This window comes from Danio aesculapii, chromosome 5 (genome assembly GCF_903798145.1).
Source record: "Danio aesculapii chromosome 5, fDanAes4.1, whole genome shotgun sequence".
In the NCBI taxonomy this organism is placed as follows: Eukaryota; Metazoa; Chordata; class Actinopteri; order Cypriniformes; family Danionidae; genus Danio; species Danio aesculapii.
In genome coordinates, this window is record NC_079439.1 from 36,238,028 (window position 1) to 36,253,899 (window position 15,872).

Genomic DNA, 15,872 nt, shown 5'->3' on the forward strand with positions numbered 1-15,872 from the left:
TTTAAATGTGTTTTATAAATAAATATTGTATTGTATTGTACATCTTCTTCTATAATACTCATATTATATATATAATATATTACTCATGAACTGTATGCAATATTTACCTTGTTTTTGTTGCGAGTGCTATACATTCGGCTCTTTATGAAGCTGAACGTGCGGCTGACTTTGTACTTCTCTGACTCTGTTTTGGAAGGGATGATATATTTATCCCATTCCTCTTCCTCAATCCTGGAACACACAAGCCCACATCTAATAAATCACACTGTGCTCATCATCACCGCAAACACATGCCTGTCCAGTGAGTGTTAATGAAAACACAGCTTTCACTCAGACCACGATTCAGCGCCTGGGTGGTTTCATTAATGCATTTGTTTTAAGCCAAGTCATGCATTCTTTTCCAGGCTACAAGAAAATTAATAATTAGTCATCACCCTCTGTGCCACAACTAGGACATTCCACCTGATCGGTGCGGGCATTTTCTGCATTACACACATTCCTGATTGGACATTTCAGCTTGGTGGGGGGTGAGTTGTGAAAGACAAAAAGGTTATTACAAATTTTAGTGTCGAGAACTAGGGATGGGCGATACCTTGCAGTTGTGAAATACCAGTAAACATTCTTCCATTGATGATAACAATAAAAAAAAATATTCTGTATACACCAACTGTCATGGTTTCATATCACAAAATGAGAAAAAAAACATACTATTTGATAGTACTATACAGTGATAAAAGCTACGTTGATTAGCAATGCATATAGCTAATCAATAAATATACTTTAGCAATAAAAATATATACTTTATTCTTATAAAAAATACCCGGGACGACTGGAAGAGCACAGATAAACTATATATTCTAAAAAGCATGTGTTTTTGTGTCCATGTTTGATCAGTTTAATCTTTTCTATTATCTTTTCACTACAATGATAACTGGACGTCTTTACTTCTGTGATGCATATGTGGATAAGCAGATATTACATGTGTGTTGGCTTAAAACACTGAGGTTTTTTTTGTTGTTGTTGTTTGTTATTGTTTTTTTTGTTATTGTCGTCTCTCAATGAATATACAAAGCTCCCACTCTAAGCCCAATGTGACATTACCTGACCTTCACTAACTAAAAAGCTGAACTTCCATAATAAATAGTTAAACAAGATACTTTTGTGCCTTAACATGTGAAAAAATTTAATTTCTCATGAATTTAATAGCCATTATGAGAGCAACATTAGATAATTTACATCAGGTTTTGAAGAAATTCATTGAAACAAGAGCGTTCATTCTAAAACCCAGTCTCTGAAATGGTCATTTTGTAGCCGAAGCGCTTGACATTTTGTAGCATGTTTTCTTAGATAAAAGGTACAGCTTGGTGGGCGCATTTGACTTACATGGCTGCCAGTTGACGAGTAAAAAAAGAATAAAATGGCACTGAAATAAACAGCCAAACCATAAAATAAGAAAAGTGAGTGAAACTTAAATGGAACATAAGTTAACATGAATATATATATATATATAAATTAATAGGCACCTAACAAATATCACCAATATTGCTTGCTTTTGAATACTGAAGTCCCTAACTTTAAATTTCTGGAATAGATCTCTTTAAATTCAATAATATTTTAGAAATTCTATGACCATCCATCATATATAGAGTTGAAGTCAGAATTATTAGCTCCCCTGAATTATTAGCCCCCTTGTTTATTTTTTTCCCCAATTTCTGTTTAACGGAGAGAAGATTTCCTTAACACATTTCTAAACATAATAGTTTTAATAACTCATCTCTAATAACTGATTTATTTTATCTTTGACCATGATGACAGTAAATAATATTTGACTAGATATTTTGCAAGACACTTCTATACAGCTTAAAGTGACATTTAAAGGCTTAACTAGGTTAATTAGGTTAGCTAGGCAGATTAGGGTAATGTTATTGTATAATGATGGTTTGTTCTGAAGACTATCGAAAAAAATAGCTTAAAGGGGCTAATAATTTTGACCTTAAAATTGTGTTTAAAAAATTAAAAACTGCTTTTATTCTAGCCTAAATAAAACAAATAAGAGTTTCTCCAGAAGAAAAAATATTATCAGACATACTGTGAAAATTTCTATGCTCTGATAAACATCATTTGGGAAATATCAAAAAAAAGAAAAGAAAAAAAAGAAAAAAATCAAAGGGGGCCTAATAATTCTGACTTCAACTGTATATATAAATGACCATCACTGATTATAAAATTATCACAGTAAACATCACGCATAACATAGTTTTAAGTCTATATCGCCCATCCCTACAACAGTCACAGCATCATTGCGCAAACTTCATGAAGCATTAGATGTGATTTCATGCTAGAGGGTGACAGTGCGTTCTGGTTAGGTTATTAAGAGAGTCATGCCAAGGGTGCAGTGGGATGTTTTTGGGGTCTAGGGGTCTCTGCATTGACATACTCTTTGAGGAACTCGGAGAGCGTGAGATGTTGGAGCGAGTCGGCCAGCTCTGCACTGCTCTCATCATCAGCCGACTGAGCTCGCCTGCGAAACCTTATCTCCCTACAGAGGGACAGCACAACACTCTTCATGTAGTAGATACATGCATTTTCATGAAATGACACACATACACGGTCCCTGCTGGGGGCGCTATTGAGCTATGCTGTGCTGTAAACTGAATAGTGAGAACACAATCTGGGATAAAACAAAACACAACTGAAAATAAGAAGACAGATGAATAAGATAATATATAAGATATAAATGGGTTAAATACAAGGAATTATATATTGTCTGATTCAAAATAAATGTAGAAAAGTTATTTTATATATAAAACATAATACATTCGAGTCTACTTCCATGTTCAAGTATTTTCTGAACAAAAATATCAAAATATGGGTGATAATCAGAATAATATATATAAAATTTGTAATTATTTATAAAACATACAAAATATAAAAGTATAATATTTAAGTAAAAATGAAACCACATACATTTTCTATACATAGTTTTAAAATATATGTCAATTACATTTTCTTCTAATTTATTTGTATTTGCTAATAAAATAATTATGTTAAGTTACTACAAATGTGTTGCTTTAAACCAGGTTTAAATGATAGGAGTAAAGTACAAACATTAAAATTAGTATTCTTGGCTGAACTGTGCCCCTTAAATAGAGTTACTGTATTTAATATGTAAAATATGTTTAATATGTATAAAATTATTCTAAATATGACTGTAATTCAATGTAATGTGTATTTAAGTAGCACATTTATTGTGTATATTAACCATACACGCAAAGCGCTTCACAATCATGAAGGAGGACTCTCCACACGACCACCAGTGTGCAGCATCCACTTAGACTGACATGATTTTCGATATATAAACTATTGTTGTCATGAATGGTGCTTTGGTGGGTGCAGTCTATAAATCATGGTAAAAAAGCATTGTAATATTTATTTTTGCTTAATAAAAATGTAAAAGGCAGAATTTGTAAAATGGGGGTGTCTGTACTGGGGGCCAATTCATCAAACACCTGAAAAGGTGCCGTATTCTTTGATATAATACAATAAACTGTCAGTTAGCAACCTTGTTTTCAGAGACACTGGAGAGCTCAACTTCTCAGAGACACTGGAGAGCTAAAAAATATTTTATTCTGTAAAATAAAATCTAATGGAGAGATCAAAGCTGATGACAGATTGTTAAAAGTCTTCTTACCTTTTCTCTTGAGGCTGCTCTGATGTGCTGGAAGAGCGATGCTCTGTGGAAAAGAGATTATGGATGTTAATTTAGGGACTTTATATGTAGTTTTATTTTTACTCCTTCTGAAAGGCCCACATATTGATGGCTTTAAAAAAAGAAAGAAGAAAGCAAGAAAAGAACAGTAATTTAGAAAAATGGTTCCTCATTGACTCTAGAAAAACATTCATCTACTGATGACACCATCCTTCCTTTCCAGCAACATCTTATCAAATAATGATGAAACCACCCCAAGGGCAAAGGCAGATGCAATGCAATTAGGCTTCCACAACCAGCAAGCAAAGCCAAGGCATAGAGATCAGCAACCACATGCATACTGTACACACACCCATTAAGGTACAGTATGTAACAACAATTACTTATTTACTAAAATTATAAAACAATTTGGTCATTGAAACAAAATAAAATAAATACAAAAAATAAAATAAAATAAAACTAAATATTAGATATTAAAATGCAAATTAGAAAAGAAATTAAAGCATTAATAAATCAAACATTAAAAAATAAATATTAAATACTAAACAAAAATGACTGAAACTGAAGTTAAAAGTTTTAAAAAGTTCTGCTAAAGTGCTAAAATTACTGAAACAAAATGAAAGCAGCACAGAAATAAATAAAATTTAAGTACGTTAGTAGTACTAAAATAAAAAGTGAATAAATGCTCATTTAAAATATGAATAAATTAGGGTTAACAAAATATTTTACTAACACACAAGCTCATTCTTTTTCTAGTAACTCACTATCACCCACATAAACACAGAGACAACTTTCAGCAGCAGAAGTGTAATGCTGATGTATGTGGTTAGTGGTGTGCGGCGCAACAGGCGGGCAACGGGCATACATGCGTGAATTTACTTACTAACAGGGTTGAGCAGAGACAGAGATTTAGACAGAGACAGGGCGTGTAGAAGAGACCTGCTGCTACTGCTGCTGGAGAGAACGCCATCTACAGGACACAGCGGACATCACACTCACTACAGCCAGCACTAATCTACACATTCACACTGAGCTGCTTCTCAGTGGAACAACTTGCAGAAATTATCAAGTGTTATAGCTAAACAGACAAAAACAGGTGATCTGATCCTTTACCAGGGTTTTTAAATGTTTCATCAAGACAAATTAAAGACTTTTTAAGACTTTTTTAGACCATTATGAATGAAATTTCAAACTTACACAAGGCTAAACGCTAAGGATTTTTTTTCTAATGGCCCAGTTAAAAAATTACATTTTAAAAAAACATTAAAAACAAACATTATTTTAAGGAAGATAATTAAACCATATGTTTATAAATAGAAATATAAATAGAGTTGGTAAATAAAGTTAATAAATAAACTTTTGTCAAAACTCTTTTTGAGATGGAATATTAGTGATTTGATGGGTGTAGACCCCATTGGTTAGATTTAGATGGACATAGGAAAATTAAGACCTATATAAAATGATTTAAGACCTACAACACAATATTTCAGTCAATTTAAGACTTTAAGGCCTAAAATTTAGATTTTGAAATGTAAGCCATTTTAAGACCCCGAGGATACCATATTTACACTCTTAAAAGTCAAGACTCCAAAAGGGTTTTTTCGTAGTGATGCCAATGAAGAACAATTGTTAAAAAGATAACCATATGGGTTACCATTAGTTTCTTACGTGAAGAAAATAACGTATTTTCTTTAAGTATTTTCTTTTAATCATCTAAAAAATTATTTGTGCAAAAAAAAATAATAATAATAACATTTCAAGCAATGGAAAGTTTTGAAAATTGGATTTGGAAATTTTTCAATGAATGTTAAATGTTCTTCATGGAACCATCAACTCAAATAGAGAGTCTTTTACGATCCTTATTAGGTTCTTCGAATGATAGGTAAGACACTTCAAAAATGCCATTGATCAGATCACTTGGTTTTGAATATTTTTGTTAGTGTTGTGTTTCTATCATTACATATCTGTTAGTGAATATTAAACATGCTTCAAGCAATTAAATTGCAAACCTTGTTTTACATCATCTAGAACCAGAAGGGAATGGTTGCTTACAGAAACTTCCTAATGAACATTAATAATCTACTAAACTGGCTTAGATTAACAGAATAAAGGAGGCTTGACAATGCTTCCAAATGAAATTCAGGACATTAACTGCCACAGAAACTGGTCATTATTGTAAAATCTCTGATTCAGTGGATGATAATAAATCCAGATCATCTGAGGGCATTTATTCTGTAATTTGCACTGTACTGTACTGTAATTTGCATTTATTCTGTAAATTCTGTACTTGCAGCATTTGAAACGTTAAACAATTGACCCAAATTTATTGCAAGCTAAATATTGTTTATTTTAACCGAATTCCCATTATACCCAATATAAAAGTAGGCCTGTTTCACATCCCATATGTAAACAGTGCATAAGTGAAGCAGATGCATGATGAACAACACTGCATTGTGCTTTTACAGCATTTTTGCAGCATAACATTAGCCCACTAATGAAGTCCACTGAAAGGAATAAATTGAAATGAATGAATTCAAGAAGGGATGCTGTTTTGTTTTTGCTTTGTTGATTGATAAATTCCTCAGACAGATTAGATTTTCAACTTCTTGGTCAGACCCTGTGATATTTAAGTATTTTTAAGTATTAGGTATTATTAAGTATTTTAAATGTCAATTTAATAAGTTAATAATAACGTAGAAACATGTACACTTGTTATTGTGGGATTGACTACAATGGACACTACTACAAATGTCTGCTCCCTTGAATAGTGCACTAATTAAGGGTATAGGGGACGGTTTTTGATACAGCCTTACATTGTTGATTCAGTTTAATTAGCAATACCAAAGTCTAAGGAGGGGAAGCTTAAAAACTTAAGCCAAAAAAAGCATATTGGCTAACAATCCACTTTTTAGCATATGATTATGTTGAAAAGAGGCCTGTTTATGTCAATGAAATCTTCACCATTCAGATTAAGCTGCTTTGTCTGAAACAACTTATTTTAGGAATCAACTGTGTACTGGCTAATCTTAAACCTGATAATTTTGGATTGATATACTTTTAGAAAGTACAACAGAAATAAGTCATGTTTTATCAGAGATTTTACAGATGATTCTGCAACAGGATACAGTGTATCCTGTCCTTGAGTGGCCCGGCCAGAGCCCAGACCTAAATGCTATTGAACATTTCTGGAGAGATCTGAAAATGGCTGTACACTGTCGCTTCCCATCCAATCTGAGAGAGCTTAAGAGGTACTGCAAAGAGGAATGGGCAAAAATTCCCAAAGAAAAGTGTGCCAAGCTTGTGGCATCATATTCAAAAACACTTGAGGCTATAATTGCTGCCAAAGGTGCATCAAGTATGGAGCAAAGGCTGTGAATACCTATGTACATTAGATTTTTTTATTTTTAATAAACTTGCAACAATTTCAAAGAATATTTTCCACATTATCATTATGGGGTATTGTGTGCAGAATTAAATAAATGAAATAAATGAATTTAATCCATTTTGGAATAAGGCTGTAACATAAAAAATTTGGGAAAAGGTGAAGCGCTATGAATACTTTGCAGATGCACTGTATAATACTTCTCAATCACTTCTACGGTCTCTACATTTAACAAACCTGGCATTTGCAATGGTATAAAAAAATTAATCATCATGTAGAACAACTTAAAATTTAAATACAAATAATAATCAATCAATAATAATCAGAACTAAAACTATTCAAATAATCTAGGTTTAGATTTACTGCACGCATACTTTAATTTGTGGGCACCGACCTAAAAATATCAGATCTAATATCAGTAAATATTCTTATCATGCTACAAAAATAAACAAAAGAATCAAATAGTATTTTAAATAAGTTACAAATCCTATCCTCCCTTAAAAGCTCATCATGCTTAAGACAGACTAGACAGGAAATACAAAAGATGTTATGCTGTCTAAGCTCAATCATCCTCAGCACTGAGAAGAAACAGGCAACGCTTTCAGACACTTCATATGTGACAGGACTATCTCAGAATAACCAGCCATGTGTTCATGTGATTATTTAGTATTATTATAACCTGTAGGTTAAAATAATGACAATCACCCCAACCATCCTAATAATTCTTATCATATCTGACTTGCACTCCTGTCATTCGGGAACAAATGCGAGTGAAGTGAGAGGTGGAAGGTGAAAAGTTCAAGGATCTGACCCTGGCTGAGGTCGGCGGGTGGAGGATGGGCGTCTCGGCTGAAACGAGGAGGCAGAAGGCTGATTTTGGGGGAGGTGTAGGAATAGGAACGGAGTCGGACACCCTGCTCAACATCCTGGGTAAAGAAAACATGAACATTTTCACATAGTTTAAACTCGTACTGCTCAAAAAATATAGCTATGTTCATGTGTAGCAGCTGCAGTCAGATATATCTGCATAGTCTGTTTTACTGTAGGCAACAATGGAGTTGAGTGAAGCTGCACAATTTTGGATAAACTGAGAATCTTGATTTGTTGTTTGTTTTTTTGTTAAAAATAAAATTCACAGTTCTTCTTCTTCCATGATTCTGAATAGATAACTTAACAAAAAAAAAAAAGAATAGAAAATTGCTAGAGGCTTTGCCAAATTTTTATACGCTGCAACTTGACTATACTCTAAATCAGGGGTGCCCAAACTTTTTCATATGATAGGCTAAAAAACAAATATCATTGAGAGCCGTAAATATATTAAACTGTCCTACATTAAAGTTTCCATGGGTCATTTCCTAATTTTTTACATAATATTTCAAAATAAATAGAAAACATTACTTTAAATTGAGTTTTTAACTTTTTAAATGGTAACTTATTGTAATTAAAACATAAACAATCACATTTATACCACAGTGGAGTTAAATGCTGAATACTCTAGTAAAGCAGAATCTGCCTTAGGTTGATTTGCTCACCAAAGTCTCTGCATTGTTGAGTAACAGTATGTACATTTAAACAAAATCTGATTAATTTACATAATTTCATTGAAACATTTAAATGTTAATTAGCTTTTAACAATAAAACAAACAAAGGGTTCCATTAAATTTGAATTGACAATCTCAAAAACATCCTTATTATTCTCTCTCTTTTCTCAGATGAGATGGCAGGCCAAATTAAAGAATACCATGGGCCAACTTTGGGCTACGGGCCCTAGTTTGGCCATCACTACTCTAAATATTATACTATTATGTGAATTTAAATGTGTATAAATATTTTTTTAACTCTCAGTCTGAAAGAAAGTATCCATAAGTCACTCTTAAAAGACTTGACATTTCTAAATAAATGATTCAAATAAAATGTTGATAGCTTTTTTTTGCCACCTATTGATGTAATCAATTGCTACAACACTCATTTTATTTAAGTGTCAAGCTGCTTTCAAAGGAACACTTTGATTCAGACATCAATGTTTATATCCCAATTTTAAATTAATCCAGCATTTTTGCACAAATTGAATGCATGTAAAAGTTTGAGCTTTTTTAAACAGCTCTCTCAGTTTCAAATGCAGATTTGGAAATTATTTTGTGATCGTCAATGATTTAAAAAATATGCAAATTGCAATAATTATTGAAGGTTAAATTTGCATTGAGTGTTCAAATCCAATTAAATTATTAATTGCACATAGCTGTAGTATGAAAGTGTACCTTTGCAGGGGCGGGGTTACAGGCAGAGGAGGCGGAGTGAGAGCGAGTGCAAATGAGTTCAGGCGCGGGGCTGGACATAACCTGCTCATCTGTGCTGTCTTTGGGATCTGGTTGCAGTTGTGGGAGGGGTTTCTTCATTAAAAGGTCATCATCGTCATCCTCCTCGCTGTCCATTTCCAAGGCCACCAGACTCGGGCTTAGAGAGAGGATTGGACTTCTAAAAATTCTCAACATCCACTTCGAGTAAGATGAGCATCGCTTAAACATTGTAAAACATTCATGCATGCTATTTTAACGTACTGTGGCAAGACGGACTCTTTCAAATAATGGAAATATTTTTAAAAACAATTCTGGGGTAATGCATAACAACTGCATTCCTTTGCCATCACCACTATTGTTTAAAAGGCAATTGCACCAAACAGGGCCAGGTAATTTCATCAGTTTGCCCTGGGTTTGTTTTCCTGTTAGCATGTCTGATTTCACTGTTGGAGGTTTTGTTCCAGGAAGTAAGCGATAGAGCATAAAGCTATTGTAAACAAGTAAACAAAATGTGCTTAAAATGTTTTCCAGACATTGAAATCAATCAGGTTGATGGGTTCAAGTTCTCAGCAGCCAAGAATTCATTGTGCAAAGCCCATGTGGTCAGCACAAACCATTTGTATTCTCTCTGTAAGTAAACCTGCATTTAAAGTAGTCCAAGTTGTTTTCTTCTGTCACGAAACCTGTTCAAGCTGGCATCTGCCTAATAGTTTCTATGACGTATGAAGTGAGGATGAAAACAACTATTCAAGCATTTGGGGTTATTATGTTTTGTTCTTTCAATGTGGAATTTTCAATTAGTTTTTTTACAGCAAGGCATAAAATTTGATCAATATAATGTGTGTACAAAATCTGTTTTAAATAAAGCTCTTAAATATTTTATTTAGCAACAAAAATCTTTAAAAAGATGCATGTTAACACAAAAAAACTTAAGCAGCATAGGAGTTTTCAATATAAACAATAATAATAAATAATAATAAATAATAATAAATTAATAGATGCAATGATTCATCTTCAAAGTTACTTTAGTAATTTTAAGATTAAACTTCACCTTATATAAAAATAATACTTTGATCAAAGTAGAGTAAAACGTGGTGAATAACAAGCCTATACTGTTTGTGATTGTATCTTACCAAATTTCTTATTAGTAAAAAAGAATTACTTGCAAAGAGAACTCAAGAGGTTTGTTTGTTTCATGTAAACATCTTGCTGCGAATAAGCCCTTCCTTTGTTTATTATAAATAATCGCATCATTAGTGCACATGCAAACATAGTCAGTATTAGCATGCCTACCTGAGGTCACATGATTCTGTGGGTGAGCTTGAGCTGTTGTAGGTCAGTTCAGTGGTTCGCGTGGCCCGCATGAACCTATCCAGCATCAGTCCTGCTGGAGAGGTGGGAGAAAAAGACCGAGAAGCGAGATGTCGTCCTCTTTGCCCTTCATCATCTTTAACAGCTGGAGATATATCTATTGTCCCTGGTGACGAGACCCCCGTATCTGACATCCGCCACACGCCACTATCCGTCCCAGAGCTGTCCTCTGTGGCACCTGGAACAGCGTACTTCATATTCAGCTCACTGTCCTACAGGAAGAGAAGACATATGTTCTTGTATGAGAATGATTGAGGAGTGTTTTAAGAGGAGAGATCCCACAAAAATATAAATGAAAAATCTGTCAGTATTTACTCAACCTAATGCCATTGATTTTCAATTATTTGAATTGTGATTTACATGAATTCTATACATTGCTGTGAAATCCAGTGAGAAGTGTTTGAGTTCATTGAAGAGCTCTACGACAGAAATTAAGCAAGCACAAATTAAGCAAGTTTAATGGCAAAATGAACACCGCTGTGATTTTACACAACACAGATGCAGAAAACAGCTGAAATACAGTATTGTGCAACGATGATTTGGTTAAGAGGCTTCTCATTCTACAAATCACCAGCTATTACCATGGTTTTACTGTAGCACCACTAAATAGGGATGTCCAGATCCAATCACGTGATCAGAAATCGAGCCATGTTCATGCGGTTTCAGACGTTTAGAATCAGATGTTACCTTCCAATCAGGACTCGAATATATATATATATATATATATATATATATATATATATATATATATATATATATATATATATATATATATATATATATATATATATATATATATATATATATACAGTTGAAGCCAGAATTATTAGCCCCCCATTTATTTTTTCCCCAAATTTCTGTTAATAGAGAGAAGATTTTTTCAACACATTTCTAAACATAATAGTTTTAATAACTCATCTCTAATAACTGATTTATTTTATCTTTGACCATGATGACAGTAAATAATATTTGACTAGATATTTTCAAGACACTTCTATACAGTTTAAAGTGACATTTAAAGGCTTAACTAGGTTAATTAGGTTAACTAGGCAGGTTGATGGTTTGTTCTGTAGACCATCGAAAAAGTATAAAGCTTAAAGGGTCTAATAATATTGACCTTAAAATGTTTTTTTTTTTATTTAAAACTGCTTTTATTCTAGCCAAAATAAAACAAATAAGACTTTCTCCAGAAGTAAATATATTATCAGACATACTGTGAAAATTTCCTTGCTCTGTTAAACATCATATGGGACCAATTTAAAAAAGAAGAACACATTCAAAGGGGGGCTAATAATTCTGCCTTAAACTATGTATATGCACTCATTATTTTTTTAACACATCTATAGTTATGCGGTGGCACAAAGTTAGACCACTTGCTTGACTTCACACAAAAATCAGCAATGCATGCAGCATGACAACTTTTGTGCAAAGACACTATTGGTTAAATGCCGACAAAGAAGAAAACGGAAGCAGTTTGAAGTAAAAAGTGCGATGTCTGCGGTCTGGAGGTATTATAGAGTTGATGACAACATTGCCATAGCAAACCATGAGATATGTAAACTTGAGATTGCCTGCTGGGTACTGCCAGGATTCCAACTCGGGATGCCTGAAGCACAATGGCGATATACGACGGCAGACTGCCCACGAGGCTGTAGACGCCAACAGTTCATTCTGTTTTTGTTGATGCAAATCAATTTAAATTTAGATCCCATTTTACATTGCTGCTACTATAAACTCATACTTTTAAATGTTCATTTCTAAGAGACAAAACTTTGATATTATTATTACACATGCAGTGCCACCAATTCACCATTTCTGACATTTTTTATTTGCTTCTTTTAGAAGTAAAACCACATACAGGTTTGGAAAGACATAAGGTGATGACAATTTTAATTTTCAATACAGTCAAGCTTAATAAATTTCTTTTGGCACTGTGTCTAAGAGTTAGATACAAAGCCTAACGTCTCATAAACCATAGCGGCACATCTTTTATAATGTCAGACCGAAGACATTTTGTGGCAATAAAAGAGTTCAAACTATAATGTGCAAGATCAAATAAAGACTTTCTCTAAGACTTTCGCAGAGATCAATCAAAAGATAAAGGCACTAAATGAAAGGAGGGGATGGGATTTTGAAGAAAAATGTAACAGCTGAGTGTCTGTAGGTCTGGCACAGTGAGCGAGCTGATTTATAGGAGCTGCGATATGTGTGGCGCCTGACCTTAGTGGAGCCTTTGAGCATGGCAGTGAGCCTGACGGCTGCAGCGGCTGAGGAATGAAGGTGAAACGGAGTGCAGGAGCCCGGAGACGAACACTGCTTCTCTGTCAAAACAAAAGACATGAACAAACTGATGCATTATTGTGTTAATAGTGGGTGGAAATGCACTGACAATGATATTTTAAAGTTAAAGAGTCACATGCTGCGTTTCATTTTGTTCTATTCACTGTAAAAACTGTGCACAAATTTGTGTCTTAACTCATAAATGTTGGGTTGTAGTAACAGATCTCTTAATACCAAGATGGCAGAAGAAACCAATAAACTAGAAAATTGCAGAACAGCATGGTCTCTTTATGGCCGTAAAACTTTTTGTTTCACTTTTATTTAGGAAGGCTTTTGCTTTTCTTTCACACAGTTAACTCTATGCTTCCTTCTGCATTTATATACCTGTCAAATCCCTCCCAAAATGTCCACATTACAGCCCTAAACTACTGTTCAAAAGTTTTTATTTAGCAAATATGCACTTTTCTCATTTCTCATGCACATGTGTATTTACAGGGCAGACACTATTTCCCCCAAAGTGACTTACAACTGAGGAACACAACAAAGAGAGCAGTTATTTAAGCAAATCTATCAATGCTTTTTGCTTAAATAAACAACTGAGAACTCCATTAATGCATCCTAAACCTCTGTATAATAAATTATGTTCTGGGCACACACACACCAAATTTGTGGTCTCAGTGCAGACAATGCGGTGCAGTGTGTGAGGAAAATGGAAGAAACAGACAGAGACACACACACGTACACACTTAATGATCTTTACAGGTATGCACAGAATCCAACTCACACGTGTACTGTATCTATCCATTTACTTGACAAAATCTTCCACCCACATTATGTCAAACATACAAGATTTTAAAGGAAAGTTGTGTCTTGTATGTATATTATGAGTGTGCATGTTTAAAGGGTCATGACGTGAGAAATCCTCTTGATCTTTCTTGATCTTGATCATCTGAATGTAAACATGTTTCAGAACTAAAAGCATTATTATTGACCTAAAAACAACTTGTATTGATTTGGCAAATCAATCTGCCTAAACATCTGATTTTGGAAAGTGCTACTTTATTACGTAATATGATATCTCCGCCTCCACAGCAGATCAAAATTTGCTTCTACATCACTGTCTTCTACATCACTGTCTTCTACATCACTGTCTGTTCTACATCACTGTCTACATCCTCCCACTAATTGTTTTATTGTGCAACTTATTGGACCTAATTATTTAGCAACAACTTGTTAAAATATTGTAAATATGCAAAACTTCTAAATACACAACTAAGGCCCCCTTTACATTAACACGTTTTAGTTTTAAAAGAGCGTTTTACGATCACGTCCACACTGGCGTTTCATCTAGCATTTCTGAAAAGATCTCCGTCTACACTATACTGCTGAAAACGCAGATCACGTGGCCACACACACACACACACACACACACACACACACACACACACACACACACACACACACACACACACACACACACACACACACACACACACACACACACACACACACACACACACACACACACACACACACACACACACACACACTCTGAGCCCCAGACAGTCAGCGGGTGCTTTGAGCACACCTCCCCAGGTGAGAGTAGCACAAGTCGGACAGTTCATCAAGGATCTTCCGCTGGATCTCCTCTCACGATAGTTTAAATGTGATATTTAATTCATCTTATCCCTATCTAACGACTCTTTGGTCCTTTGAATCTATTACTTGTTCTCAGCTAACATGTTTTGGCTAACACAAAGATAAGTTCATATATTAATTTATGTAACCACGTACACTGATTTTGCACATTTGACTGATTGCTTGCCTTTATTTCCTATATTGTATAAACTTATTGTACATTATACTTTTATAATGGGCGTTATTGATTATTAAAACTGACATTCAGCAAAAGAGAGGGCATGTTTCATATTTTTCAATGAAAATGAAAGGAGGCAATTATAGGCTCTATTTTGTTATGAATATACATACAGTGAAGATGACTGTTATATAAATATGTAGCTACACGATACCTCAACATTTTTGGTGTCTGTTAAGTTGTTAATATCAAAATGAAAACAGCCAGTTCCTCATATCATGCTTTCATTTTATTGTTTAGATAGTGAAACAGCGTAGTCAGGGTGATGTGAATGACATTATAAAGTACACTGTTTCCTTTGAAGATTTACCCGACGTGTCCTCTGGAGTTTGTTTTCCATATCAAACTTGCGTAGTCTGAACTTACGAGGAAAGGATGCTATACTGAACGTTGTGTAGGCTACTTAATATCGAAAGAAAAAAACAATCAGAGAGGCGAATGTTTGCAGCTACACCTTAATTTTCAGATGTCTCCGTTTTCCCCATCCACACAAACATGGAGCAGCAGCATTTTAAAATGAAAATGGCATCTTTAGCGTTTCCAAAACAGACAGTTTTCGTGGCTCAAAAACTCTGGGGTAGTGTGGATGGAAGGCGTAGCCATAGCAAAACTTATGCTTTTTAAAACTAAAATGTATTAGTGTAAACGGGGCTTAACAAGTTTCAAAAACTTGTTGAAAGATTGTAAATATGCTAAACTTCTGAGTTGACAACTTAATTTAAATGTGCATTCTAAGGGTCAAAACAGAGCAAGAAAACAGCATATTGTGAAATTTGTCAGTGCATTGGGTTTTTCAAATAGCATTATAAGTGACCAGTAGAAAATTCCCACAGTACAATTTTTACAGGCAATTCGTGACTCTATTAACTAAAAGTGAGATTGCAATAACTTGCAGCAGCACTCGGTCATAAAGGATGCATGTGAAGGCTTTCCAACAACAACGGAAAAACCAGATAC

The 15,872-nt window shown here is 34.1% G+C and overlaps 1 protein-coding gene across 1 annotated transcript in view; it reads right to left on the bottom strand.

Annotated features, from left to right (window-relative positions):
• arhgef28a (Rho guanine nucleotide exchange factor (GEF) 28a) overlaps nucleotides 1-15,872 on the bottom strand; it is a 124,481-nt gene that overhangs the window by 46,447 nt on the left and 62,162 nt on the right. Inside the window, exons 10-17 of the mRNA XM_056458065.1 lie at nucleotides 12,980-13,080; nucleotides 10,682-10,971; nucleotides 9,350-9,566; nucleotides 7,903-8,017; nucleotides 4,593-4,679; nucleotides 3,692-3,734; nucleotides 2,438-2,539; nucleotides 108-231 (exon numbers count right to left, since the gene is read on the bottom strand). Of these exons, the coding sequence (XP_056314040.1) occupies nucleotides 108-231; nucleotides 2,438-2,539; nucleotides 3,692-3,734; nucleotides 4,593-4,679; nucleotides 7,903-8,017; nucleotides 9,350-9,566; nucleotides 10,682-10,971; nucleotides 12,980-13,080 (1,079 nt within the window). The remainder of the gene's footprint in view (nucleotides 1-107; nucleotides 232-2,437; nucleotides 2,540-3,691; nucleotides 3,735-4,592; nucleotides 4,680-7,902; nucleotides 8,018-9,349; nucleotides 9,567-10,681; nucleotides 10,972-12,979; nucleotides 13,081-15,872) is intronic.